Source organism: Simochromis diagramma, unplaced genomic scaffold, assembly GCF_900408965.1.
Source record: "Simochromis diagramma unplaced genomic scaffold, fSimDia1.1 OVJJ01000304.1, whole genome shotgun sequence".
Classification (NCBI taxonomy): Eukaryota; Metazoa; Chordata; class Actinopteri; order Cichliformes; family Cichlidae; genus Simochromis; species Simochromis diagramma.
In genome coordinates, this window is record NW_024387030.1 from 14,960,002 (window position 1) to 14,986,637 (window position 26,636).

Sequence of the window (26,636 nt, forward strand, 5' to 3'; positions counted from 1 at the left end):
GCTGTGGGAGTTTCTTGTTAGTTTTGTATTATTTTGTGTGTTCGTTGCTCATATTCTGTTTAATTTCCCACATCCTCCAAGAAAAATCCCCCTGTGGTTTATAATCTGTGTAGTCTGCTGCTGCTGTGGGATTAACGCTGTGCAGGACCGTGCAGCGCAGACTGTGTCCATGTCGTCCAGCTGTCGTTTTTGGGAGGGCCTTTGATTTGCGTGTGATGAGTTTCCCACAGCATCTGGAGATCAATTATCCACTCCTATGAGCCAGTGGTTAGGCAGAGAGAACTGGCTTTGTGTGTGTGTGTGTGTGTAAAGAAGTGTGTGTATCTGTTCCATCGCTCATTGTTCGTATTTCTTCCAACAGATTGCAAACTTAAAGATCGCTTGTTCCTCTTTACCGCGGATCTAGTCTTCATTTATCCACGCAGTCCTCAGGAAAACACAGATATCCATTCGGGAGGGCGTATAATGCATCCTTGATCCACAGGAATCCCGAATCCTTGCAGCTGATTGGCTGCTGGTTCTGCCTCTTGTTGGGATGGACCTGTTGGATAAAAGGACCATTTTCTAAAGAGCTCTTGTGTGTTACGCAGAGGATCATGCACTGGGGACCGTCCTGTTAGACGCCGTGATAAGAAATAGGCCTTTCAAGGAACATCGGAGACACTATGACGGGGAAACAGGGCTCCGTGTTGTCGGAAAGTTTAAATCTATCGGAGAAAACCTCTCTGGGTGTTAATGGAGGGAGTAACAGCCACCAGCCGAAGAGCGGCGCGACCAATCCACCGCCCAGGTGCACCGGCTTCGGCATCCAAGAGATACTGGGTCTAAATAAGGAGCCATCCGCAGCCCCGAGGAGCCCACTGGCCTCGCTGCCGGCCGGGGCGCACCTTATCGCCGCCAGGTCCATGCTGGGCCCCGCCGGCGTGGGTGTCGGGATGGGATTAATCGGCCCTGGTGGGATTCCATCGTTTTACAGCCAGCCAGCGTTTTTGGAGACTGTGCTGTCTGACGGGCAAGATGTTCACCTGCAGCCCCACAGCAGGTCCGTGGGCCCGCTGGACACCAGCCAGTCTGCCAGCTCAGGTGATCTGCAGTCACTTTCTAATGATTCATAGCCGTGAAATTATTACAGCAGTTATATTATTATCGCATTTCCACTCACTGTGTTACTGTGGATTAAGACAGATTCCAGATTTCTTCCATTTCCTCCTCCTCCTCATTATTATTATTATTATTATTATTATTATTATTATTATTATTAATAGTAATAGTAGTATTAGTATCGTGTTTGAACTGGAATCTTTTAGGCTGTGACAGGTTTATTTAAACCTGTGCTGTGTCGTTGCAAACATTTGCTCTGATCTTTTAAAAACGGCTTTGCATATGTCATTTAACATTACGTCTTCTTCTCAGACTCTGAAGATTTGTCTTCTAATGAACGAAAACTCTCCAAGTCGTCAGTAAGTCAGAGCAAGAAAAGGAAGAAAAGACGCCACCGGTTAGTGCTGATTTCTGGATTTCAGGGGGGAAAATGATGAAAATGTTAAATTTCATGTTAATACAACATTCCTTTGTTCAACTTAATAAAATAAAATAAAATGCACAGTGGCTGTTATTCTTACATTTTTAATTTGTAATTTTTGGTCCTACTCTTTCTTTGGCACTCACAACTGTGCACATAAGGATTTACTGCACGTGAGCTTTTATTTTCTCAAATTATTGCCATCCAGGCAAATTGAAAAAAAAATTATCTGAAAAACAGGGTAATGTTATGATTAGTTTTTATTTAAGTTATTAAAACTGGCACTTAAAGCTGAACGCCTTTTTAGCTTTTCTCCAGTGCAAATTGTGTGTGTTAAAACATGCACATGTATTCATTAGTTTGTCAGAAAGAAAAAAATCGGGGTTTTGCGTGTGCGTGTGTTTTTTGTTTTCAAAGCACATTAATATATATTTCTCGCCTGTATTTAACCCGTTTCCACAGGACCATATTCACCTCGTATCAGCTGGAGGAGCTAGAAAAGGCATTTAATGAAGCGCACTACCCGGATGTTTATGCCCGAGAGATGCTGGCCATGAAAACAGAGCTACCTGAAGACAGGATACAGGTATAAAACCCCTGATAATTATAATAAGAAATTATAAAAAAATTATGAATATTTATTGAATTAGAAAAAAAGACCATGGAGCTTTTCCAATTTTTCTTTTTTTTTTTTTTGCTGTTCAAAGAATTTTATTTTATTTTATTTTATTTTATTTTATATGAAGTATAAAGTTGTTCGGTTATTTCAATCGACTTTTGCCCAGTTGTGCCTGTAAAAATGCGACGTTTCATATTATTCATTTAAAATATAAAGGAATGCTTCATATGAAGCATAGTTTTATTTGTACATATATATTTTTTTCATACAGTTGCTTTGCACATACGAACAACTGGCTAATCAAAGCAACAGCAGAGTGAAAGTATCTCATAGTGTTTCACATTCATTTCGTTGTATTCAAAGGATTGGATCTAATTTTACATTTTTAAACAGCGCATGCGGGCTTTGTGGGCCATTCTGAAAAATAAGCAACAGTCTCTTTAAAAACGGGTTCGTTCTGAACTCATCTGCTGTAATGATTTGTGTGAATATTCTAATCGCTCTCCTCATGAATATGCACCTGTTCGGGCGAATGCGCTTCGCTCATCCTTCACCTTTCCATCAGTGCTAATAACCCGCTGTAATATTTGAGTGGAGGCCGCCAGCTGCCCCTGATGCTGCTCTGATGTTAAAGGGACGATGGTCTAAGTGAGCCCCAGCAAATCGATCAGCGATGGGCCCCCCTTCCTCCTCCCCTTCCTCCCCTTCCTCCTCCTCCCGTCTGAACAAAGACTGCTCTCCTCCAGCATCCTCGCCAGGACAGATAATCTCTCATCAGGCGCAGTTGGATGTGAAACAATTTGTTCTCAGAGAAGGAGCCGCTAACGACCTAATCAAGCTATCAAGGCGGAAGAAGATTGCAGTGTGACCTGGACCATCCATCTGCCGGGGTGCCTTTTAATCTCGTTCTCATTACCGGGCTGCAACAGTCGGGCCTGGAATAAATAATAAAAGGAAATAAATAAATAACCCCGGGGCCTGCTCCCATCCTAAATAAAATTAACACCCAATTTTCTCATTGAGTGTAATTAGTTAAATCAGACGAGCTCGGGAGGCTGGCTGCTGCTGCTGCTTGGAGAGAGACGCAGGGAGTTCAAATGAAATAACTACATTGAATTTATTAGCATGGGTCAATAGCGCTGATCCCACGAGTCCCGGTAGTTTAATTTCCCGTGATATTTGCCCGCCTGCCCACCATCGATTGGGCCTGAAATTAACTTATTTTTCAATCAGCCTCGGCGTGCCCCTGGGTCGCTCCTCCTCGCGGCTTACACACTGGCTTCTTTTTAAGGGGCACATAAGCAATTTCTCATTAAAAAAAAGTATCTTGTATGAAATAAGGGTTATCCATCAGAATTACCAGAAGAAAAAAATCAAATAAAAAAGCTTGAAAACGATTTGATCGCTTTCGATTTAAAATCTGTCCTCGCTTGAGTCTTCTTTCTGCCCTCCCACCTTCCTCCTCTCACAGAGCCAGAGGTGCCTAAGCTGAGTGCTTAACAATCCTGTGTTGTGCTATACAATCAATTTGGCCTCTCTCTTTCTCTCAGCGCACACACAGACACTCCGGGCTTTAAGCAGTTTGCTGGCTGTAGCCAAGTGAAGTGTCTTGTTGTGTCACACCATCTATAATGCCACCAGGTAGTTTGAGATAAGCAGTGACAGGAGGCAGAGATCTGTTACACCTGGAGCCTGCAGGCTATGGGAAATCAATGGACTCAAGCAAAACAGGACTTAAGTTGTTATCTTAAGTCACTTTGAATCGCACTGGATTCCTAAATGGATCATCTTTAAAATAGCTAAGACTAGGCTTAACATTTCTAAAAGGGTGCTTTTAGAAAAGCCTAAAATGACAGTAAATGGATGGAATGGATTAATTAGTTACATTTTAGGAGGGTTTGAATATCCCTTTTGAATTAGAATTTCTTTGTCATCGTTAAGCGTTTATTATTGGACTAACAGCACGTTTTGGCTGGATAAACACAACTCAAACCGATTTTTTCCTCGATATTTGCTCTCATCGGTGGCTTAGAAGATTAGCAGACGATCCATCAAAAAAGCCCAAACCTGTTTAGGATACAAATTGTTGCATCTTGCACATAATGCAGCAGATTCAATAAGATTGCCACTGTGAAACTCCTCTGATTTCCTCTTCTTGTGGTTCCCAAATTACTGAAAACTCATTCCCAATATCCTCTGTAACAGTAATCAAAAGCCCCAACACCATTCAAGTCCATCTCGGCTGTTTCCAAAAACTATTCATTCAAAATTAAAAGGTTATTTGAATGAATCAAATTTAATCTCTTGCACGTATTTTGGCCTCTGCTGCAGTGACCTGAAATCTGATGAAGATGATGACTTAAGCGATATAGCTAAAAACTGGGGAACTTCTTCCTGTGTTACAGGTGTGGTTTCAGAACCGGAGGGCCAAGTGGAGGAAGAGGGAGAAATGCTGGGGTCGCAGCACAGTGATGGCTGAATATGGACTGTATGGAGCCATGGTGAGGCATTCAATCCCTCTGCCAGAGTCCATCCTCAAGTCTGCAAAGGATGGTATCATGGAGTCCTGCGCCCCCTGGCTGCTTGGTGAGGCTTTTGTTTTACTTTTACTGATTTTTCCGCTTTTGTTTTTCTAATTCATCCATTTTTGTAGATGTAAAGCACATCTTAGCTGCACAGTTCAGTCAGTTAGTGATGACTGAGTAATCATAATTTTAAATAATCAGAGGTTGCACTTCATTGAGTTAACAAGCTGAGATTAATGCGTTTATTCTGACTTTCCACAAGTACCCCGTGTCTTGTTCCCTTTCCCCCCTAAGCATGACCTTTTAAAGCAAATATATTTCCTAAATTGAAATCAGCATGCAAAATATTTTTCATCCAGTACCCTGGTCATGCATTGCCACTGTCCATTTAAACATTATTTTCTAAACCGCAACTGTTTTTGCTTGCTATTTTCAGTCCAGGATGGCTTACCAATCAACAGACGCTATTCTAAATCTGAATACCCGCAACTCTTTGCAGGGATGCACAAAAAGTCCGTGGAGGCTGGAGCACCCCCGCCGTCAGGAAAGGACGATGCACCCCAGCAGCCGAGCTCTCAGAGGGCAGAAGACGCCGAGGCGGAGGAGAAGAGGTCAGAAGGCAAGTCCGTCATTTCTAAAGAGGAACTGAGAGAGAACAGCATTGCCGCGCTCAGGGCCAAAGCACAGGAGCACAGTGCCAAAGTGCTGGGAACAGTTTCTCATGACAGACAGTTGGAGGGCAAACCGGAGAGACAGGAAGCCGAGGAGAAGGCCAGCGATCCCCTGAGTTCACCAGAGGAGCAAAAAAGTCCATAGAGACTGTCGAATTCGCTGAGGACTCTTGTTTTCACGAGTGAACCCAGTGGTCTGGCTGCTTTAAGCATGGACTTACCTGGTATGACTCGCTGTCCTGCAGATGGCCTGCATCTGGACTCCTTTAAGGAGAAAACTCATCTGGTTTGCTGCTGCACACAAGATGCAAATGCACTTTCCCCCCTCCCTGATTCACTTCAAAACATACAGCTGTTGCTTGATCATCATATAGAAAGGTTGAAAAGAGCAAGAGTGAGAAATATCCCTGTATATAGATCCCGCAATTATATAGAGACAGCCAGATGAGCAGAATTTCATCCAGTGCAACATGAAGTACTTGCAACGAGCAGTCAGTGTGTCAAAGTCTGCATTTCATTTTAACCTTTGCTTGTACAGTTACTAAGTGCTGGCGTTTTAGATAAGAGGCGCCCCACCGACAGAACTCTTTCAAGAGAAAGAAAGTAAATGTTGTCCTATATCGTGCTGTAAATAATTGATATATTAATCGCTCCCACTAAAGACACAAATTTGAAATATGTTTTCATGTAGTCCTAAAAATGTTTGTGTTTTCATTTCAAAATATGTATCACTCAAAATACAAAGCATAAAATAGAAATCACTGTTTATTAAATGTGGGTTTTGGTGTCAGTTCTTTTGCTTTAAATGATTCGATTACCACCCTGTCGCTCTAACTATTGAATGGCATTGAAGACCCCCTCCTTGCTGGAGTAGCTACTTGCTGTCACTTGCTGCTCTGCTGGCTGGGCTCATTAGGAGACCGCCCCTGGCTACATGCTTGGGTTAGCCCCCCATAATCCGTCGCAGTTGAGAGCCTTCAATTTCAGATTAAACTAGGGGAACCAGAGCTTTTGGGACAGGAGAAGAGAGTGAAGCAGGATGACCTTAGCCTGATTTCAAATCACTTCAATAGATGCTGTTAGCATCCAACACTCAAGCTCTTTCATCCTCTTATCTGAATACTTAGCCAAAGTCTAACAGCTTCATTTGTTGGTAATCTTCATTTCTCCCCCGGCTGTTTATAAAACTTTCTATCAGGGCATTTGAATTCGGCTTTACAACACATCTACGTGGCCGCATTAGCTATAATCCATATCACATTTCACACACTTTCTAATGGGGCTTCTTAATGAGTTGAACAACTGAGTTCCATTCCAATTAAACAGAGAGCAATTTCAAAAGGCAAGGGATGACTGCGCTCAGTGTGGCCCCAGAGTGAATGGCTCTCAGTTCGAAATCATGATGTCAGTCGATAGGGAAAAGGTTGTTAATTACTTTGTTGACAGAGATAAGTATACATACAATCAACAATGATGGGTAAAAATGCTCTGGGATGTGCCAGGATAGCAGGAAATGTTGATGTTAAGAAGATTCTTCTCCACTGATGAGTTAATTTGTGAGCAGCAATGTTAAGGAAGGTTTAATTCTTGATTATAACCTTAGAAAGATATTTCAGATGTCATCATTTGTGATATTTGTTCCCTGCTATATTTTCAGGGCAGAGCATAAAAATAACCAGCTGCAGAATAATCTTCAGACCTGATAGATCTAGCATTAAGGGACACTGCAGCAGATACATTTCATGCTCACAAGAACCATTACTAAGCTACAAGCTAATCTTATTTCGTATCCTTTGCTAACCTAGACATATGTTTCCAGTTTATGTATCACTAAATGATATCTTATTTTAGCTTTATACCCTTCTGCTGGTCTCAACAAACTGTTGGATGAACTGCAATCAAATGTTGCACTGACATTCACGATCCTCAGAGGATAAACCCTGCTGGTGGTCTCATGACTTCTTCTGTGGTGCCAATAAGAGGCAACTGCCAACCAATTAACAGTACTTAATTGGCGATTGATGGTTCCTGTCTTTCCTAAAGCGCCCTGAAGTTAAACTCTTGAACTCTTACAAGTTGCTATCTCTCTCTCTCCTTCTCAATCTTCCTCTTTCTTACTATTCTGAAGAATTTAAAGCTGAAAATAAACATCGCATTAAACTGCATCCTCCTTACTGCACCATCCTTAAAGAAGAAATCGAGTGAGCGTAATGAATGGCAATATACATACACCTCTACTGCACATACCCTCAGCCCGTTTCAGTTATTGAGGCCAAGACATATACAGAGCTAGGATTATTCCTCTAAAGTGCAAAGCTATTTAATCCTCTGAGAGTGAAATAGAAGGTTATTATAGACCAGATTTGGTGAAGATCAAGCTGTTTACATTGGATATGAGGAGGTAATTCACAGTATCCCTTTTGATGGGCAGTCTGCTTGTTGAAGACCATGATAAGATCATCTCAATCCATGCAAAGTGATATCTGGGGGAGCTTTATGGAAAGATTTCTGACTAATGCAATATTAACATTCAATTTCTTTTTGATGGGGTTCTGAGCGATATGACTTTATGAGTGAGATTAAGTGCATACAGATCATTTTGGAAGCCTCTTGGCTCCAGTTTCATGCAGACTTGAAATCAAACGGAGATATAGATAAACCGCAGTGTAATGAAATGTGGTGCTGTTCTGCCCCCTGCTGCATAACCCTATCAGTACAATCAAAAACCTGAGCATCTGGCTGAGCAGATGGCTTTTCATTACATCTTTATTTGAGAACATGATGACAGGTTCTCTGGTGGGTTTAGAAATTGCAAAGTATGTGGTTCAAATGTCAGCACACAAGCAGGAGTTAACAATGAAACCCCAAACCATAGAAATAAAGCCACTGCACAACTAAAGAAGTCAAAACTCTCACCGCAAGTGATTCTTCATGTGATGAATAACATGCCTTTCTCTTGTGCATGAAGGTTTCGCCACAAGCTAGATTTAAAACAGACAATAATACTAATAGGAAATAATAAAGCTCCAGGTGAAAAAGGAAACTCAATATCTGCTCAGGAGATTTCATTATCAGCACATGGCTGAGTTGTCTGCAAACTTGCAAAATTTCCATTTCTCTTTTTTTTGTTTTCCTTTTTAATCTGAACGATCAATCCACATCTCATAAAATAATCGTTATATGCCCATAACCATAGCAAAAGCATGTGTGCCATGATTGGTGCACGTATTCATGCACTGGTATTTTATTTTCCCACATACTATACACTAACATAACATTTATAAATACAAACAGTGTGCATATACAGTCTGTTAACATAGATAGGTAGAGTATTTGCACTCTATCTATCAATACCATAAAATGTAAAATGCTCTGGGTTGATAAAGAAATCGATTATTCTGGCCACACGGTGGCAGTCTTGAGCTTCAATCTTGAGCATTTAAAATCAAAAGCCCTGAGTTCACGTATGTCCATGTAAATTTAATTAAAACACAGCTTCTCAATTACATATTTCACAAAATCCTGTCCATGTACAAAAATCCAAGAAAATCATTTCCATCTTATCATCGATTCATATCTGTCAGGATGAAGAGAAAAAGGGTCGTATTACAAGCTTCTGAGCAGACAGGATCTGATATCTTGATCAATATTTGTCATCTCTTGTCAGTCTTCTGGTGCTCTCTGTGATGAGGCTGTCTGCTGTGGGTTAATGGAGATGGAATTGATACTGTGGCTAAATGATCTGTGCTGCCCGGGGACTGATTTCATCTCCAAGGTTCTTTTTTCTTTTTTTTTGGAAAGCCACACTGACCCAGCTGGCTGTCTCTTACAAGTCTCTGGATTAGAATTATTATCTCTTTAATATTTAAATTTCACTGAAATCAGTGTTCTGAGTGTCTGCATGATATATTAGTCTCTTTGTGCAATAATTATGCTTCTTTAACCCTCAAATCATTTGATTAATCTGTTGTTGAAGTCTGCTGCATTGAATAATCCTCTATTTTCTCCCCAGTATAGCAGATTTTTTGAGTAGCTGGTGTAAAAAACAAGAACATTTCATTATGTTTCCTCACCTGCTCACCTGTTGACATTTCCTATAGCATCAACATTGTGAAATTAAGCAAGAGAGAATGATTTTTTCACAATGTTTCTCCTTCAAAAATGTTATACACACATTTCCCTTGCATAAAACACACTGCTGGATTTTAAATCTCTCTAAATGCTGTGTGTCAGATTTATAGCCCGATTAAAGCAGCATGATGGGAGTTCTTTGTCTCTGGATGTGTGTCCTCTGTCTCATCTGAGTGCTACAGACAAAGACTGCTCTTTGTCACTGCTGCCTACTCTACTAATGGATATCAGTTATCTCTTGAAGTTGGACTTGACTGCTTGTCCCAGAAAGATTTATGATGTGTGGCATGACACCAGCAGCCATCCACTGCAGCCGCCCTCCAGCCTTCGGTGCTTGGTATTTTCAGCAGGCCATCTGTAGATAGTTTCAGATGCCAGCTCCAGTCATCTGGGCAGACATAAACTGTGTTAGACTCTGTTTACGTTAAAATGATCTTATTGGCTTTTATTACTTGCTGCTTCATATTTCTTGTCTTGGAAAATTACATTACCACTACCCGTAAGGTGTCAGGCACTCAGGTTGCAATTAAAAACCATCACATCTTCTAGAGTCTTATCTTAGAGCTGTATTAAATGCTTTGGCTGGCATAAGACAGCAGTTTTGAGGAATGCTCTGAGCAAAGAGGCAAAAAAGAGGGAAAAAAGTGTCCAGTCTGTTCTTATCAATGAAGAGAACCATGAATGCATAGACCGTGCTCCCTTGTTGCTCAAGGGTGATAAGTGAAGCCAGAAGATGAGACTGCGAGGCCCTTATCAATCCAGTGTGCATCCTGGCAAATGCCGGCGCCACAGAGAGGGAGGCATGTTGCTGTGCGACAAAGGTGCGAGGGCAGATAAGCATGAATGTGTGAAATGCTTCAAAGATGAGCTTAACGCTGATGTGAAAGTGGGGTTTGAAGGGAGGGAGAGAAGAGAAGACAGATGGGTTTACAGAAATGGATGCTGACAAGTGTTGTGCTAAGAGTTGTGGGGATGTCTTTATTTCCTGATGCATGCTAAAAAGTGCCTTGGAACACCTGTTTGGAATACAGATTTTTCCTACTAAGTTACATGGATCTCAATTACAAGGACCGTAGGTTACAGTGTGAATGATTAGGTGAGCCTGGATCTGCTGGAGGTTTCTTCCTATTGAAAGGAAGTTTTTCCTTCCCACTGTGGCCAAGTGCTTGCTCACAGTCTCATTGTTGGACTTTCCTCTGTATTATTGTAGGATCTTTACCTTAAAGCTCCTTGAGGTGACTGTTGTTGTGATAGGGTGCTATTTAAATAAAACCGAATTGAACTGAATTGAAGTAAAGGTGGGCTATCCCACCAAAATATCTATGTTGTGTAACATTGTTTCCCACACATTGCAGTTCAGAGCCCAGAAAACAAGTACCTTTATATACAGGAAACACCAAAATGAAACACTGAATATGGTAACCTCTTTAAATCCCTTAAATTCACTGAAATGAAATAATCAGAGCAGCAAATGAGTAAAAATACTCATTTGCTGCTTCATTTCAAAGGTAGGAAAGGTCGTAAACCAACAGCTTAAAAGAACAGCCGGTGTAGTGTTAAAAAATGTAGTGGCGTGACAAGTACAATATTTCTCTCTGAAAAATAATGAAGCACACCCATGAAACAGTATAAAGTGGAAAAATAAAGTACTGTAGAAGTACCTCAAAACTCGACTGAAATAAAGTACTTGAGGAAATGTATGTGTGCGTGTTTTATTATGAAATATTACACTGGGTATTTTCATAAGATTGTATTTTAAAAGGACTCAAAATGACTGTGCTTCATTTTAAAAGCTAGAAATGTTGCAAAGTACTAGTTAAACAACCAAAAGAGGAAAAACAGACTAATAAATTACTCAATGATGTCACAAAATCTAGTGTCATTTCCCTGTGAAGTCTAATGAAGTAAAACCATGAAAGAACTTTAATGTAAACTCAACTGTACTCATATATGATACTTTAGTAAACGTCCCTGGTTCATGTTCATAACTTATTGCACTGAATATTTGATATGACTTTTTTAAATGGGTGCAAATAAAAAAGTTTTGATATTATAATTGATACATGTCATAGCTTTGTTTCAGTCCATTACAGACACAGAAGCATAGCACTCCTTCACCTTGGGGTGAATTTCCTGGGATGACCACTCCTGGGTCACTTCTTGCTCACTTGTGAATCATCTTTCTCACTGAATGATGGACTTTAAATTGTTCAGAAATGACTATATAACCTTTCCCAGACAGATGGGCAGCAGCAATTGCTTCTCTTAGACAAGCGCTGATGTCTTTGCTTCTCGGCACCAAATGAACACACACCTCAATATACTGCAAACTAAAGCTCGTGCTTTTATGGAGGCATTCATACTTGTTTGCTGATGATCAGTTAATCAGATGTGACTGGTTAGCAGCAGCTGGCTGCTACTTATCCTCCTAATTCCTATCGAAGCAGTTAAGGTGTGCTTAGTTTTTCAGACATTATTTCTGCATTTTGGTTAAATTTTTGATAAATAAATAATGGCACGGTCTAATATGTCATGTGCTGTCCATCTGATTTCAACCTAATTTTAAGACCCACCAATGATTATTTTTATGATAGTCTGAAAAGTACCTTAGAACTGATGTAGGGTGTGCTTTCTTTTTGCCATAACTACAATACTGTAACCCAGCACTTAAAATCAGAAGGTTCTCTTTGGACTTGCATATATTCAGCAGCAAACACAGTTTTAAGTTCAGTGATCGGAGATTATTTTATGCCTTTTGAGGACACATTGCTAGTACAGTGTTGGTCTCCCTATATTGTCTTCAGAACTGCCTCAAGTTTTCACGGCACAGACTCAACAAGGAGCCGGAAACATTCCTCAGAGATTATAGTCCATGTTGACATGACAGCAGCACACAGTTGCTGCAGATTTGCCACCTTTACACCAGCAGCAGTAGCACCAGCAGCAGCAGCCTGAACAATTTATACAAGGGAGGATGGATCCATGCTTTCATGTTGTTTACTCATCGACCATACAATGTTTATCCAAACTTCTGCTGTCCAACTGTGACGAGCCCATTTGAATCATAGCCTCAACATCTCAGTTTCTTGTTCTTAGTTGACAACCTGTGTGGTCTTCTGCAGCTGTAGCTCACCTGCTCTAAAGTACAACATGTTATGCATTCAGAGATGCTCTTCTGCATGCATTGCCTATGCATGCAGAAGAGGTTATTTGCATTACTGTTGCCTTCCTGTTAGGTTGAATTAGTTTTGGTCATTCTCCTCTGACCCCTTGCATCAACAAGAAGTGTCACTCATTAGACAATTGATCTTTTTTACAGACATTTCTTTGTAACCCCAGGGATGGCTCCAGTAGACAAAAGGCTGATTACATATTTGTAATATGTAACTATTAAAGTGGCTGTGTGTTTATGTAAAAATATAAATAAAAAAATGCATCGTTTAATTAAGCAATCAGAGTATTTCTCTCCTGGCATATGCTGTGGATTGTTAATCCTCCTGTTCTCATATTTAATAAATATATTTAGAATGAGCAGCCAAAATGTATCTCAAGTTAAAAGGGACCCTGCCAGACAAAAAAACACACAAACAAAAAAACTCTTCTTTATAACTTTGTCAGTGACAGACAGCAACTTTAATCTCTAAGATTTGGGATTCCTTTTGATAAATTCTTTATCTCATAAATAAAATAAAAAAATAATATTTTCTGGCTGTTATGTGTTTCCTCTTGCAGTATTTTAATAAATAAATTCTTCCATCCATTTCCAGTATCTACCTATTTAATGCAGCATTGTGGGAGGTTGGAGCATGTCCCAGAATATTCTTAAAGAGTGTGTATGTGTGTGGGGTTTTCAAATCCTACAGGGAGGACATCAGTCTGTAAAATAAATACAAATGGAATATAAATAAACACATTTCAGTAAAGAGAGGAAGAAAAACAGCTTTTACATTTGAATCTGAATGTGCTTGAATGGCACCATCAGAAACTGCTGGCAATGTCGAAATGCTGACTGAGGACTATACCGCTCTTTGCTTCTTGTGTCTGCATATAAACAGCTGAAATCTCTGAGGTTTCAGACATCAGTTTAGTTTTACCCATTCCAGAGAAGTCATTGGAGCTATTTTTGACCTAAAAAATGTCTCCGGAATAATCAAATATAGATAAAATTTTTACATTTATCTGTCTACATGAAAGCTGATGAACTTCAGACAGAATGAAAGAGTCTATAATCTACCAGCTGAACTATGTGCTTTTGATTTAAGATCCGTCACACAACACCAAGCAAAGAGGTTTTGCCACTTTAATGAGATAACTGCCACATCTCAGGTCACAATGTCCACTTCCTCATTTACAACGTCCCTTTGAATGGTAAGTTTAGATTGTGGTTTCTGTTGAGTCTTATTTCTTTTTCAAAAGAGAAATGTCCACAATTTTTTTCTTCAATAGGTCAATAAAAAGAAGGGGGAAAAATCACAACATCTGTAATAAAAGATAGCAGGTATCGCTCTTTCTCGCAACCACTTCAGCCACTAAAGATATCGCCTACTCGTCGGTCGTCTAGTTGTGAGCAGGAAGAGGTGACAAGTATTTATTAAAGCGGTGATGATAATCTGAAAATGCCTTTCAGTTGCGTGATGATGCTCGCTATTTATGCAGCACTCAGCTTTAATGTGTTTTTGTGTTTCCACTCCATTCCAGTTTATTGGGCTTTTTGTTGCAGCTCATTCATCACTGTTATTCTTCTAGAAATGTGATTGTCCCACTTTAGTTCTGCGTACAAGACGCATTCAGTCTATTTTCATGATGTGATGTGACAAGGTGGGGGTGTGACTCGACAAAATCGGATAATTATAGATGCGATTATATTTAGAAACTCGGTACAAAGAATGTAGTGTCCTTTCAAAACGAAAAGCCTGGATTGCATACAGTGATGCTTACAGCGCAGCTCACATGTTCGCTGCAATATTTGAAGAAGTACACGTTCAACCTGCTGCCTCTTGGAAAGTTTTTATTCACGTGGGGGTGGATGACTAATAAAATCAGTTTGCTTCTGGTGGTCTGAGCTTGCTATGGATGCTGTGAGTGAGCTAGCAGGCGTGGGTGAAGCTTCCTATCTATTGAGGGAGAGAAAACACATGCAACGCTGCACTTTCTCTCAGAGTGAGCCCACTTCAGCACCCCATACAGCTCCCATTGATGAGAGCGGCACTTTCGCCCCCGTCTCCCCCATCAAGCCACATTTCATGCATTAGAAACTTGCTCGGGGAGAAGCTGAAAAAGAGAAAGCAGATGAATTTAGAAAAGGTGCAGGCTTCCTGTAAGACTTGCTATCTAGTCTATCTGATACAGAATGGGGTGTACATACATGTATATATATATGTATAAAACAAACAGAGGTCAATAGTCACTCTTCTTAATTGTGCTTAAAATAGTAACATAGGCATTCCTTTGCCTTAATTCAAGACAAACAGGTATGTATATAAACTTAGCACAACATAAAGTAAGAACATTTGCATTTGTATCAATGATTTCTATGTTGTAGCAATGCATCTTGGCAATAAATCTTGAAGATTTGACCAAGTTCTTCATGGGTGCAACCCACATGCTCAACTCTGCTGCTCAACCCACAAACGCATTTTCCTTACAAATGTGTCACCATTTAAGTGGATATAAATAAGCTTTCCAGTGATATTGCCAAGATACATTGTTTCAACAAAGATATAATCTACACAAACACAAATGTCCTTACTTCATGTTGTGCCTGTCCAATACAGTCTTGATGAGCAAACAAGATTTTGCTAACACAGGCTAACATGTTCTGCAGTGTGGGACATGGCCAGCTGCTGTTACTTGCTTGTCTGGCAGTGGAAAGCCAGCTAGGCCTCTGTCTTCCTGTATTTGGTTCCACAAAGGTTTGGACAGCAGCTGAGGGCCAGTTTGAGACTTATTTTAGTTGTTCGTCCATTTTCGCTTCTTCTGTTCCTCTTTTTATTGTTCGCTTCAGCACCTGAATGTGAAAGGTGGATGCAGTCTCAGTGTCTGAAGCTATTAAAGAAGTGCCTTGAACTTGAATCCTTTCTAATGACTGGGAATGGGGGGCAAAAGGATGTGGAATTGTATGTGGAAAATTAAAATGCACTCTGATTTATGACCTCAGTAAACGCTTTGCTGATAAGGCAGGATTTATTATATGAAGTGGTTACCTATGCTGCTGCTTTAAAGCAACATCATGTGCACAATTTGTCTGTTGCAGGACTGTGTGTGCTTCATATGACTCAAGAAATTTTTTCATTAATGTGCCAGATATTTGCCTGAATTGATTTTATGATGGGTAGGATTCTTAGCATTTAAATATTAGTGTCTACTACATTTGTTTGTTGTGATCCGTTTTCTCCTGCTTCTTGGCTATGCTGTCTGCAGAGTTGAACCTGACAGCTATTACTCTGAGGCTAATGAACTGTATGCATGGCAGGTGGGGCAAGAGAACAGGACGTGCGTGGTGGTGGTTCCAAGTTTTCGAGCCGAGTGAAGCGCTGGTCTAATTTTGTTTTGACATTCTGACTTCAGAGTGTAGGCACTGTTCCTGTTCCTGCTCACAGCATTCTGGCAGCTGAAGTCACCTCGAGCCCCGACAGTGAGTGATGCCAAACGACAGTGAAGAGACATGCCAGTGCATGCAACAGTAAGTGGTCAATCTAATGCTCCGTGGTCGACAATAAGCTTTGACAGGCTTTGCAAACCACACAATCGGTGTCCCGTTTACTTGTTTCCAACCTTTGTTCTCTGATGTACCTTGACAGCCTTATAAATAAGCCAAGGATGCCTCCATCAACCGAGACTTGGAGCTGTTTTAACAGACGTTGCAGACTACATTAAAAATACATCTGCTGCAGAAACGGTAAACAGTTTTTACGTTGTAACAACATAATCTCATACATTCAGAATGCCGGTTCATAAAAGACAGAATAAATTACCTTGGATCACTTCTTTGAAAAAAAAAGTTGTTAATTTTGTCAAAGTGTAACTATCTCAAAGGATGAACCAGCATTGTGTGTTCACGTAAATATAAATTGTGTCTTAAGGTACTGTGTTGCTAGCAGCGACATAATTTGCTCCCATTTCTTAAGTTGAATCTATGAAAAATCTCAAAGACAGCATTGTTGGACATGCATAAAATAGTATTAATGTGCCAACAAGGTGATTCCCAAAGAGCTATTAGCTGAAAATTTGTCATCTCTTGGCACAGTGTGCCGTGTGTCCGAAAAGAAACCAATTGAGGAAACTGAATAAAAGCACGAAGGCTTAAAAACCTTTCCACAGCAGATGGGCAGTATCTGAAAGTCATGTCCTTAAGAAACAGGAAAAACAATTCTGCTAAGACATGGCACAGAACCTGAGAGATGTATCTGGCCCTTCAGATCCAATCTACTTTTTGCTGAAACCTCATCAAACAGTTGAAGGGTCGATGTCAAGACTTGGCATATCTCTCAAGAGTGCAGTGTGTCATTTTAGGAAATGGAGCGAAATGGCTGAGGTATATCAAATTACACAAGAACTGAACTGCAAATCAGTGGCAACAGTTCTTATGGATTGATGAATAAAAATTTTACATTTTTGACAAACTCATTGTCAATATGTACTGACGAAATCATGAGAGGTACAACAGTGAGCATCTAAAGCCATCTGTAAAACACTGTCATGGTTTGGGGCTGCTTTTCAATCAGTGACGCTGAACATCTTGTCAAATTTGATGGAAAATTGATGGCCTCCCCACAGCCTGATCTCAACATTATTGAAGCAGTGTGGGATCATATTGACAAAGAAGAGCTTTAAATGTCGTTCAAGAAGCCTGGAGATCTATTTCTGAAGACTTCATAGAGTTCAGGCTGCCTTACATGCTGTGATTCAAGACTTTTGCGTAGTGTTGTAGGTTTTGATGCAAAATTTTTCACTATGACTAGCTTGGATGTTTGAGCCATTTTACCATTACATTTTTCCAACCAATAGTTTTGTCTGTTTGTTGATTGCATTGAGGTAGCCGTCAGCTCACAGGGGTAAGGCAGGTCATCTAATCAGAAGATTGGTGGTTTGATCCATGGCCGCTCCAGTCTCCAGTTTCTCTCTGATGCATACATTAGGAACGTTAGATAGAAAGAACAAGTGCTTGGATGAATGCGTTAACGAGGCATGTTGTATAAAACGCTTTGAGAACACAGCTAGAGTAGATAAGCGGTGTAAGAATGAGTCCATTTACCAACCATAGCTATTGCTAATCTTTCATCAGTTTAGTTATTAGTTTAAGCTTTGCTTATCAATCACCTTTCGTCAACAGCTATGTCAAATGTAGCTTAAGTAGTTTAAGTCTTTATTGTTCACTAGTTTAGCTAACTATTTTAGCCCAACTAACTGCTGCAACTTTCCATCATTCAATACTTTTAGCTAACCCCTTTAGCCATTTAGCTGTTCAGCTGTAGTGCAAGACTCTCCCCTCAGTCCATTCTGTCTCTGAAACAAACCATTTTAGTTCCCTTCCAGTTAAACCAACTTTGTCGTGATTGGCTGCCCATCATAAACAGTGTGTTTGAACAGCAGGTGCTGCGTTCACATCTAGAAACAGAAATCAAGCAGCTGAGACAGTCTAAGCTAACTCTGAGCTTTTGGTCCACTGGGATTTTGTACACAATCACATCCCTTAATATGTGAAACTTTGTGTTGTGAATGGGGTTTTTAATTTTGTTTTTTTAAATCAAATTATAATCTGGAGTTCAGTTAATTACTTGCTTTTTTCCTAGCCCCATGCCAGTGCAGAACTATCCCTGCTCTGAGGCGCACCTGTCAAAGAAAATTGAATAAGGGAATATGAGACATTAGAGTGTTTAATTATTCATGCCAAATGTATTTATTGACTAAATTTACAGTACACAATAGACACTAATAAATTTCTAGTCCACTGCTTGGCATCTTTGTGTACACTTGACACATTTGTTGTCTTTCTGTCAGGGGTCCACTTATCACGTCTTACTAACTGGATCCCTTTCGAGTATTCCTTAAATGAACAATCACCCAGAAATCCATTGGCTGACTGTTTTTCCAAGAAATTCATTTACAAAGAGAATAATACACAATCTGCAACAGTAAGGACAGATAGTACACTGAATGTAAAGGTCAAATAAAAATGCTGTAATGATTAATGTGATAAAAGGTAGGTAGTGTCATACTCTATGAGTTCATTTTTTTCTTAGATAAGTGTAGCACAGTCTTTGTGGAAGAGTAGTCATCTTTCTCAGCACTGTCTTTTTGTGTTTTTATAGAGGGATCGGGAGTGTTGCATTCCAGAAATAAAGATTCAATCCAGATCAATATGCTGTCCAAGTAATACTCCATCCACACATATTTTCTTCTCTTGCTCTCCTTCTGTTCTTTCTCTTCATATAGCTTCTGCTTTTGCAGAGAGCCAGCTTCGACAATGACGCACACCTTCAGGAGAGGCAAATATCTGTCCACCCTTTCCCTTCCTTTCATCTTTATGTCTACCGTCTCCACCCTCCAAGCATGTGGTCCTAGTGCTATACATGTCCAGGCTTGGACAGGTAGGCTATGAGGGCCACAACCACCCCCACATACATCCCTGTTCCAATGGTAATGGAAAGTGCAGCCAGGAATAGGGCTCTTCTGGAGCTCATCCCTGCTCTGGAGAAGTCTCCCTTTGCAACGGCCTTGCCAGTCTGACAAAACAAAGCAGAGAGTGAAATGAGCTGGTGTGTTACTCATCAGCACCGAGTGTCTGAGTAGGTGTAAAGCCACAGTTAAAAGAGAGAAAACAAGAAATGCTCTCAGGGAGCCATTAGTTACCATGGCAATTAGGTCATTATCCCTCTGACAGTGACAAATGTGTTGTTTGGGTGTTTTGGTTTCCTATCAAAAATGAGGCTGGCCTTTATTTATTCTTTTGACACATTATTTTCTGTTCTGCTATAATTGTCTCTGCAATTATTGTGTTTCAAAACTACAGAGAAACACTGTGCTGCGTTTGAGGTGAAAAGGCTTGGAGCTAATGGTTTTTTAGACCAGAAGGATGCTAACCATAAGACCAACCAAAGGTGCTGCTATAATTGCAAATGAGTTCTCAGCTATGAGCAAAACAAGTTAAAAAACAATATAATGGCAGTCGGTCGCTCACACAGGAGCGCACTGTGAACCAAAACCTTAGAGTTAATGGTTTCCCAAAGTGAACACAGGTGACTGATAAGTGGGCCGAATCTGTTTAATTTACATAGCCAATCATCTGAAACAACTGCAAGGAGGGTCACAGGGTGGAAAATAGGCTGCGGCTGCACTTGTCTGAACGCTTGTGCTCACTGACCTTAAATAGAATGCAGTGTAATAAGAGTTGATGACATCCTTGAGATCTCTGGGCCTTTACCTTGTGAGAGTAGTAAAAGGCAACGATGCCCAAGGGCCAGAAGCAGCAGAGCATGGAGAAGATGGCGAGGCCCAAGTAGTCCCGAGGGGGCAGCACGATGAAGTTGTCCTCACTCTCACTGTCACTGGAGCTGTCACTCTGGAAGACGTTGATTTTATACAGAAAAATCAAAAGTCAGAAAAAGAACGGATGTGGAACCTTATATATAAACATAATAACAGAGTATGGCTGACGTATAAAAAGCCAGGTGTACTTTGGACAGCTTTATGGTGTCGTAGCTTGACATCTCATGCTCCCTCTCTGCTGTATCTAACCTTTTCTACAACCGCCCAGGACAGGATGTGCTCAGTCAGCCAGAGAGGATTTGGTGCCTCTGTCAACACACATGAGCGGTCTGACAGATAACACAGGATTAACGGATTGTTCCATCATTGCAAGGTGACAGGACAGAGCGTCATTTATGTGCTAAATTGCTTTTACACTCTGAGAGACCTCCACCATCTTTCCTTAATGCACCAGGCATCTTATGAGGTGTACAACAGGAGCCTGTTGAACGCATCGTACCTTGAAAGTCAGGGCCACGGGAGCTAATGAGTGATAGATCTGAATGCCACTTAGGCCACATGGGCACACCGAGCCTGCAGCAACGATGGCAATGTGACTACTACACAGGTGACCTTTAAGAGAAGGTGGCCTTACTTCTCTTAGCTGTCCCAGACATGGAGAGGATGTTTGTCTAAATAAACAGCCCCCACAGGACCAAGGTTTCATTTGTTAGTCTTCCTGCCTTCGGATCAATCAAAGCAGGGAAAAAGGAAAGTGCAAAAACAGAAATCGATGTGTAAGGCGGGAACTGAACCAACCATTTTAGAGGTAATTAAGGAACAGACAGTGAGGCAAGCAAGAAAAAAAGGAACCATACTTGTAAATAGCCACATTTCACAGAATATTCTAAACTATTTTCTAGCGTCTGATCGCATCCGAATTAACCAAAACACTGGATGCAATGTAATAACTTTGAGCTATATTCAGAGGATTTCCGCTCAGAAACCTTATTTAGAGGTCAGCGGGGGATCCGAAGAGTTTACAAACAAATACCTTTGCCAAGAAAGAGATTACGAAGCTCTCTCTTATCTGCTTTATGAACACTGTCCACCTAGACAGACGGGTACGATCTATCAAAACAGCAGCTGGTGGTAACTGCATAATCTGACATCACATGAATAAACTGGTGAGTACAAACAGCAGTAATCTGCTTTTATCTCTGTAGCAAGAACTGATAACAGTTCTGAGTGACTGCTGCATTCAGTCTTACTGACAGCTTGCCTGACACAGAGTCCGGTCGGCTGGGAACATGCTCCCAGTCTGGTCTGCCAGTATAACTGATGGGGGTCCGCCGAGGCTCAGTGCCTTTAACAGCCCTGTCACAGCTCTCTCCCAGTCCGTGTTAATGTCTGAAGGGGACAGACGACTCAACACCGGGGCGTGCACACACACATACGCACGTATCTGTGCGCCTTGTTAGCAGGGGCAATCACAGTGGCATCATGCACGGGGTCTTGTTACTTTGTTACCTGCAATTTATTTTGTCTGTATCACCCAAATGTCAAACATCACCTGCCAGAGACTTGGTCTACGTTTTTTCCCTCCTCTCTGTTGCTGATTGTACACAAGGCCTGCAGCAACATGCAACTGTGAAGGGAAAATGTGTAAACACAGCTGCCACAGACAATATATGGGTAATTTTGGAACTATATGGACCTTCCCCAGCTGCTGCTCTGTTTCTCTTATTTATATTCCCATAGCTGTAAAAATCCTCTTAATCACAGTTTCTCTGAGTCGGCATGACTCGAATATTAGTGCTGCGGCACACGGATGCACGCACAAACACAAAGGCAGGAGGAGAAAGTAAAGAAATGTAGGTGCAAAAGGTCTCATATTCCATTTGGAAAGCCAGCTTTTTATCAGAGCACTGTTAATCACATTCATTTGCGCTTTTGAATTGACATGGAATAACTTTGGCTCCGGGCTCACCTGCTCTGACGGCCATGAATCAGCACAGCCTCGCTTAACACCGTTAAAGCACGACATTACTTATGGCATTAATGGCAGTTGCTGCTATGTCTCAATCTATCTGCCAGGCCTCCGAGTGACGGGAGCTGGCGTGATCATCAGCTCGGTAAGGGTGCTATACTTCTTCCTCTGCCAGCTCAGAGCCCTGAGTACTTCACAAGCCTCCCTGGGTGAAATTAGATTTTCACCACTTCTGAAAAGACTTTGCTCTTTTTTGCTGTCATGTTATCTTTTTTTGTGACTATATTAACCCCAAAAAAGAGGGGAAAAATTGCCGACATAGATAAAAATCAGATGTGTCATTTTCTTGGAATGTAATTATAAGACAAAAGCGAACAATTACCCCGCACCGCATTTCAAAGAGTCACAAGCAGATTGACCATTTGCAGAAAAGAGTGAGAAATGAGCGTGAATCACGCCGACAGTCTATTAGAACAGCAAATGAAATAATAAGCATCACTACAGCACCGTGACTCATTTTCTGCTGAAAGCTGGCCCTGACAGTTACAAGCAAGTGTTGAAACGCATTTAATTTCATATAGTGACTCAATATTCAATTACTCTGTCAACACTGCCAAACGGTTCTTGCTTCGGTCTGCTGCTTAAGCATGTACGGCTACAGTAATCATTCCTGTATGCCTTGTATAAAAAATGAAGAATTATAAGTTTATTATTTCTCTAATAACTTAATAACACGGACTTCCTCATGTTGCATCAGATGCTTGGAGCTATGGATAACATGCCTATAAAGCATGGTGCCCTGCCATTTATGCAGACAACATATTCATGTTTTCCTTTCATGTGACCTCTGACCTCATACTCAGGACCTTGCTGCTCCTCCTCCACCTCATAGGATACCGTCTGTATCTTGGCATCCTTCTCCTCTTGCGCGCTATCCACTGTGTTTTCCGTGGAAACGCCATCTGACGCCTTACTCTCTGTGAAAGTGGTTTCAAAGCTCTCGCTTTTCGAGTCCTTGCTATGAAGGCTGATGTCGTCCTTGCACAGGATGAAGCTGGGCCTGTAGAAGGCCTCCACTGCCAAATGGAGAGAGGTGGCATCCAAGAATTGCTGAGCCTTATGTTTGCCATTGGCCCCAGTGCAGTAGTAGCCAATTAGGCTGTCCTGATATGGCTGGCTCGGGTAGTCACACTGGTAGCCCTGGTAGTCGTTAGGAACTGCATGACTGCTGGTTTTGTCCAGCAGGGGGTTCTGGAGCTCGCTGAGGCTCTCCATGAGGGCTGGTTCAAACGTCTTGTGGATCAAAGGATGGAGTCCAGAGAATATCGGGCAGTCTGGCAGCTGAAAAAAAAGTCATCTAGTTAATAAAACCTGAAACATAAAGAAAGAAGTCAAGTCTAATCACAGCACATTCTAGGGAATATAGAGTTAATCTAGGTGTGGTATAGGTCTCCAGTTTGATCTAAGCATGAAAATGTGCCCTCAGATTTCTAATGCAGGAAATATTTCATCTTGTTTGACAATCAGGATTCCTCTCCCAAGCTCTCACCAGTCTGAGCCATAAAAATCACCATCTGGTGTATGTTCAACTGTTGCATCTCACACCCCCCCTCCAGTTTTATATAAACATTTAGTGAAAAAATATCTTCCATGTGTCACAGCTTCCTATAATGAAAACGCGGAGAAAGGATGATAGTTGGTGCTGTATTTCACGGTGCATACTAATTTGACAAGTCTGAAGTGGCCTCCTCGACTCCGCCTGGATGTTCAAATGCAGCTGAAGAGTGGGACTAATGAGTAGAAGATAAAAAAATAATAATAATAAATGACTGCTTTATGTAAAATAATAGCAATTAAAAAACAACAACAACAAAAACAAGAACGCTGTCAGGAAAGGCAGTCACTAAGGCAACGAGTCCACCAATGAGAGGCTCTGTGATATGAGCGTGTCCAGATTTGGGGTTAAGCAAATACACTACTTTGTTTTGCAAAACGGTCAGTCCCTGTGGACCTCGTCCATCAAATTCATTTTTTTCATCCCGTGACTAATGGCGAAATGAGATAAAGGGGCTGCATTATGTTATGAAAATAAGTCCGAGTTATGTCATGTGTTTGTTTAGTTGAAAGTCTGAAAACTGAGAAACAAGCTGCAGGGATGGAAATGCACAAGCACATTTGGATGCGATTGTGATTTTGCCCAGAGATTTTGATTTTTGAGGTCTGGGAGGTGACTGAGTGGAGCATAATGGCATACAGAAATACATGAGTTTGGCGAAATATCTATCTATCTCTCTATCTTGAAAATAATAGTATACAGTGTGGCATAAACTACACCCTTTAGACTTCTCTGGCTGCCTCTGACAGTCTCCACAAACAGTAAACAATAAAACAGGCAGAGGGTGTTGTAAGAGATGCATTATTTCCTCCATATGCAGCGGTCCTTAAACACATGCAGATTTACAGGAGAACTTTGGAGCCTTTGACCTCCTATGATTAAAAAAATAAAAAGCTCATGCATCCACAGTAGCTTTCACAGTTATTTGCCGTGGGGAAGCATGAATAATGTGGGCCAGTGGCTGAATGTGAGCCCACACACTCACACATATGTACACGCGCACAACACTCAGCTCAGTATCTTCAACACTGTGTCCATCCTCATATGCTCCTGTGCCTGAGCCGCTCTTCAGATAACAAGGAATTCCATTACACACTACATTAGACAACAAAAATCACATCTCACATCCACAAATAATTCATCAGATTATTAATGACCACCTCTGTCCCTCTGTCTATCTACCTTGTCTTTGTTTAATCTGCTATGGGTTATTCATACATGACACTTTCTTAGCCACAAACACAAACAAAGGCACAATATATTTCCCCTATTGTGGTGCGTCCGCTTCACGTAAAATTGGAAAACTTAATTTTCAACGTACAATGGAGGGAATTTTCTATTTGTTCCCACTCTACTACTCTCAGATATACATCTATCCTAGAACAGCAGCCTAAGAACATATTGTGGCAACCAGCAGCTAAACATCGACAGTCATCTTACCTGTAGTTGAAAATCCTCCGGCAGGTTTGCTCAGCATCATTCCTCGACGCAACTGAGTCGATGTAGACGGAGCAGTGGACCCACCTTCCCACTTCACATTAACAGTTTTCGCAAAACTGCCATCGTAGCAACAACAACAGCTCCCCTTCAAACGGAAGTAAGTCCGTGTGTGAGAGAATGGACTCTGGATGCTGTGACAGTGCCGCTGCTGCGTTTAAGGCAGATTTTACGCACAGTATCTCACCGAGGCTCGGGCTCCAAACAACTCCAACGGAGGCTGAGCTGACTCCAGCCAACTGATTGGCTGCGTGAACTCTATTGCCGACTAAGGATTTGACATTTCTAAACTTCCCTCTTGCTTGGTCGTCTAACTCTATTCAGCATCTAAAGTGTCGGCCGGTTTTCTTCTTTTTTCTTTCTTCTACGCCTCCTCCCAGCGGTTCTATTTTGCATTGTTGCATAAGAGTCCTTTTCGAATCAGGTTCTTAATATAGCCTCTGAAATGTGTGATCACGTGAGCCACCATTCCCACTTTGCAAACGCATCTGATTTGTATCGTGAAATGATCGCCCTGCTTCTAACTTTCGCACCTTCACAGTGAAACGGTTAGGTGTTATTCTCGCTGAGAGCGCCCACTAAAGATGAACACAACACGGAAACATTTTTGTAAAGCTTTCCTTCTGCTACATTAATTTTTAGGGTTTCCCATTCTTCGCATGAGTCCAGCTGTATCACTAGTTTCGAGAAGATTTGCCAATTTAATTTTATTGTCTCCTGTCCCAGCACGGCTCTGAACTGGTTCCAAATATAGCCCAGGAGTAAGCCACTATCAAATTCATTGCACATTTAGATTTGATTAATATTTTAGACAAATCCCATGCATTTATCATGAGACTGCCAATTTGGATGTGCCTTTCACCCCACTCCCAGGAGCTGCTCTTGATTACATACTGCAATTTATCATTGTAAACACAGCTTACATAACATTCATGTAGATGTATTTCCCATGCAGGCAAATTTGTAACATAATAGATTACACACAGGAAAAATGGGAATCAGATCATACTCTAGAATAATATAATAATTATACTGATCAGAGGAGCTATAGCATTTACAGGGACTCAGTCTGTAGTTTAGGGGCATGAAAAACACACTTAAATCTGTCTATCAGGGGACATCATGCTGTGGCAAAAAGTAAAAGACTGATATAGTGCCATTGAACACCGGACACATATCTTATTCAGAAGGAGCACTCTGTTCCACAGGCTCATAAAAATGTCTGGAGTTAATAATGTGCGAGCCCAGGCTCTGTCACTTTCACTGGGAGATGCATTAAGGCGCTGATGGACACTTTATGGGGGAAACATGGGGCTGCATTCATAAGACTGGGCTCACATGAGCTGCTTCTCTTTTAGAGTCACCTTGTGTTCACATGCACGAGGCGACATGGCATAACAGCCCAGCCGTCTCTGTGATGGATACCACTCCCTCAGGAGACGAGTATATTAGAAGAGGGGGTGAGGGGGCGAGGTGGAACCTGTAACAGTTTCCTTCCTCCTTCTCCTCCTTCTTTCTTTATTTCTTGTTCTCTGTCTCTCTCCTTCTCATTCTCTCCCTTCACTTTCATTCACTGCAGGAAAAAGGAACATTGTCTAA

The 26,636-nt window shown here is 41.2% G+C and overlaps 2 protein-coding genes across 2 annotated transcripts; one reads left to right on the forward strand and one right to left on the reverse strand.

Moving 5' to 3' along the window:
- The first annotated feature begins 111 nt into the window (after positions 1-111).
- On the forward strand, positions 112-6,057 carry vsx2 (visual system homeobox 2). The gene is made up of 5 exons (XM_040042715.1): positions 112-1,083; positions 1,414-1,498; positions 1,985-2,108; positions 4,547-4,727; positions 5,103-6,057. The coding sequence occupies exons 1-5, from the start codon at positions 666-668 to the stop codon at positions 5,480-5,482; spliced, it is 1,188 nt and encodes a 395-aa protein (XP_039898649.1). The 5' UTR covers positions 112-665; the 3' UTR covers positions 5,483-6,057.
- Positions 6,058-18,340: 12,283 nt separating this feature from the next.
- Positions 18,341-25,633, reverse strand: LOC120740374 (synapse differentiation-inducing gene protein 1-like). The gene is made up of 4 exons (XM_040042703.1): positions 24,981-25,633; positions 22,778-23,266; positions 19,892-20,029; positions 18,341-19,193 (listed from the first exon to the last, which is right to left on the reverse strand). The coding sequence occupies exons 2-4, from the start codon at positions 23,198-23,200 to the stop codon at positions 19,035-19,037; spliced, it is 720 nt and encodes a 239-aa protein (XP_039898637.1). The 5' UTR covers positions 23,201-23,266; positions 24,981-25,633; the 3' UTR covers positions 18,341-19,034.
- Between the last annotated feature and the right edge of the window lie 1,003 nt (positions 25,634-26,636).

What these genes read in the sequence shown, in the direction of transcription:
- vsx2 (XM_040042715.1), top strand. Translation starts at nt 666, where the DNA reads ATGACGGGGAAACAGGGCTCCGTGTTGTCGGAAAGTTTAAATCTATCG. An exon ending in AGGAAGAAAAGACGCCACCG is followed by an intron (nt 1,499 to 1,984) that starts GTTAGTGCTGAT and finishes CCGTTTCCACAG; the next exon opens with GACCATATTCACCTCGTATC. An exon ending in CTGCGCCCCCTGGCTGCTTG is followed by an intron (nt 4,728 to 5,102) that starts GTGAGGCTTTTG and finishes TGCTATTTTCAG; the next exon opens with TCCAGGATGGCTTACCAATC.
- LOC120740374 (XM_040042703.1), bottom strand. Translation starts at nt 23,200, where the DNA reads ATGGAGAGCCTCAGCGAGCTCCAGAACCCCCTGCTGGACAAAACCAGC. An exon ending in AGCAAGGTCCTGAGTATGAG is followed by an intron (nt 20,030 to 22,777) that starts GTCAGAGGTCAC and finishes AACGTCTTCCAG; the next exon opens with AGTGACAGCTCCAGTGACAG. An exon ending in CCTTTTACTACTCTCACAAG is followed by an intron (nt 19,194 to 19,891) that starts GTAAAGGCCCAG and finishes TTGTTTTGTCAG; the next exon opens with ACTGGCAAGGCCGTTGCAAA.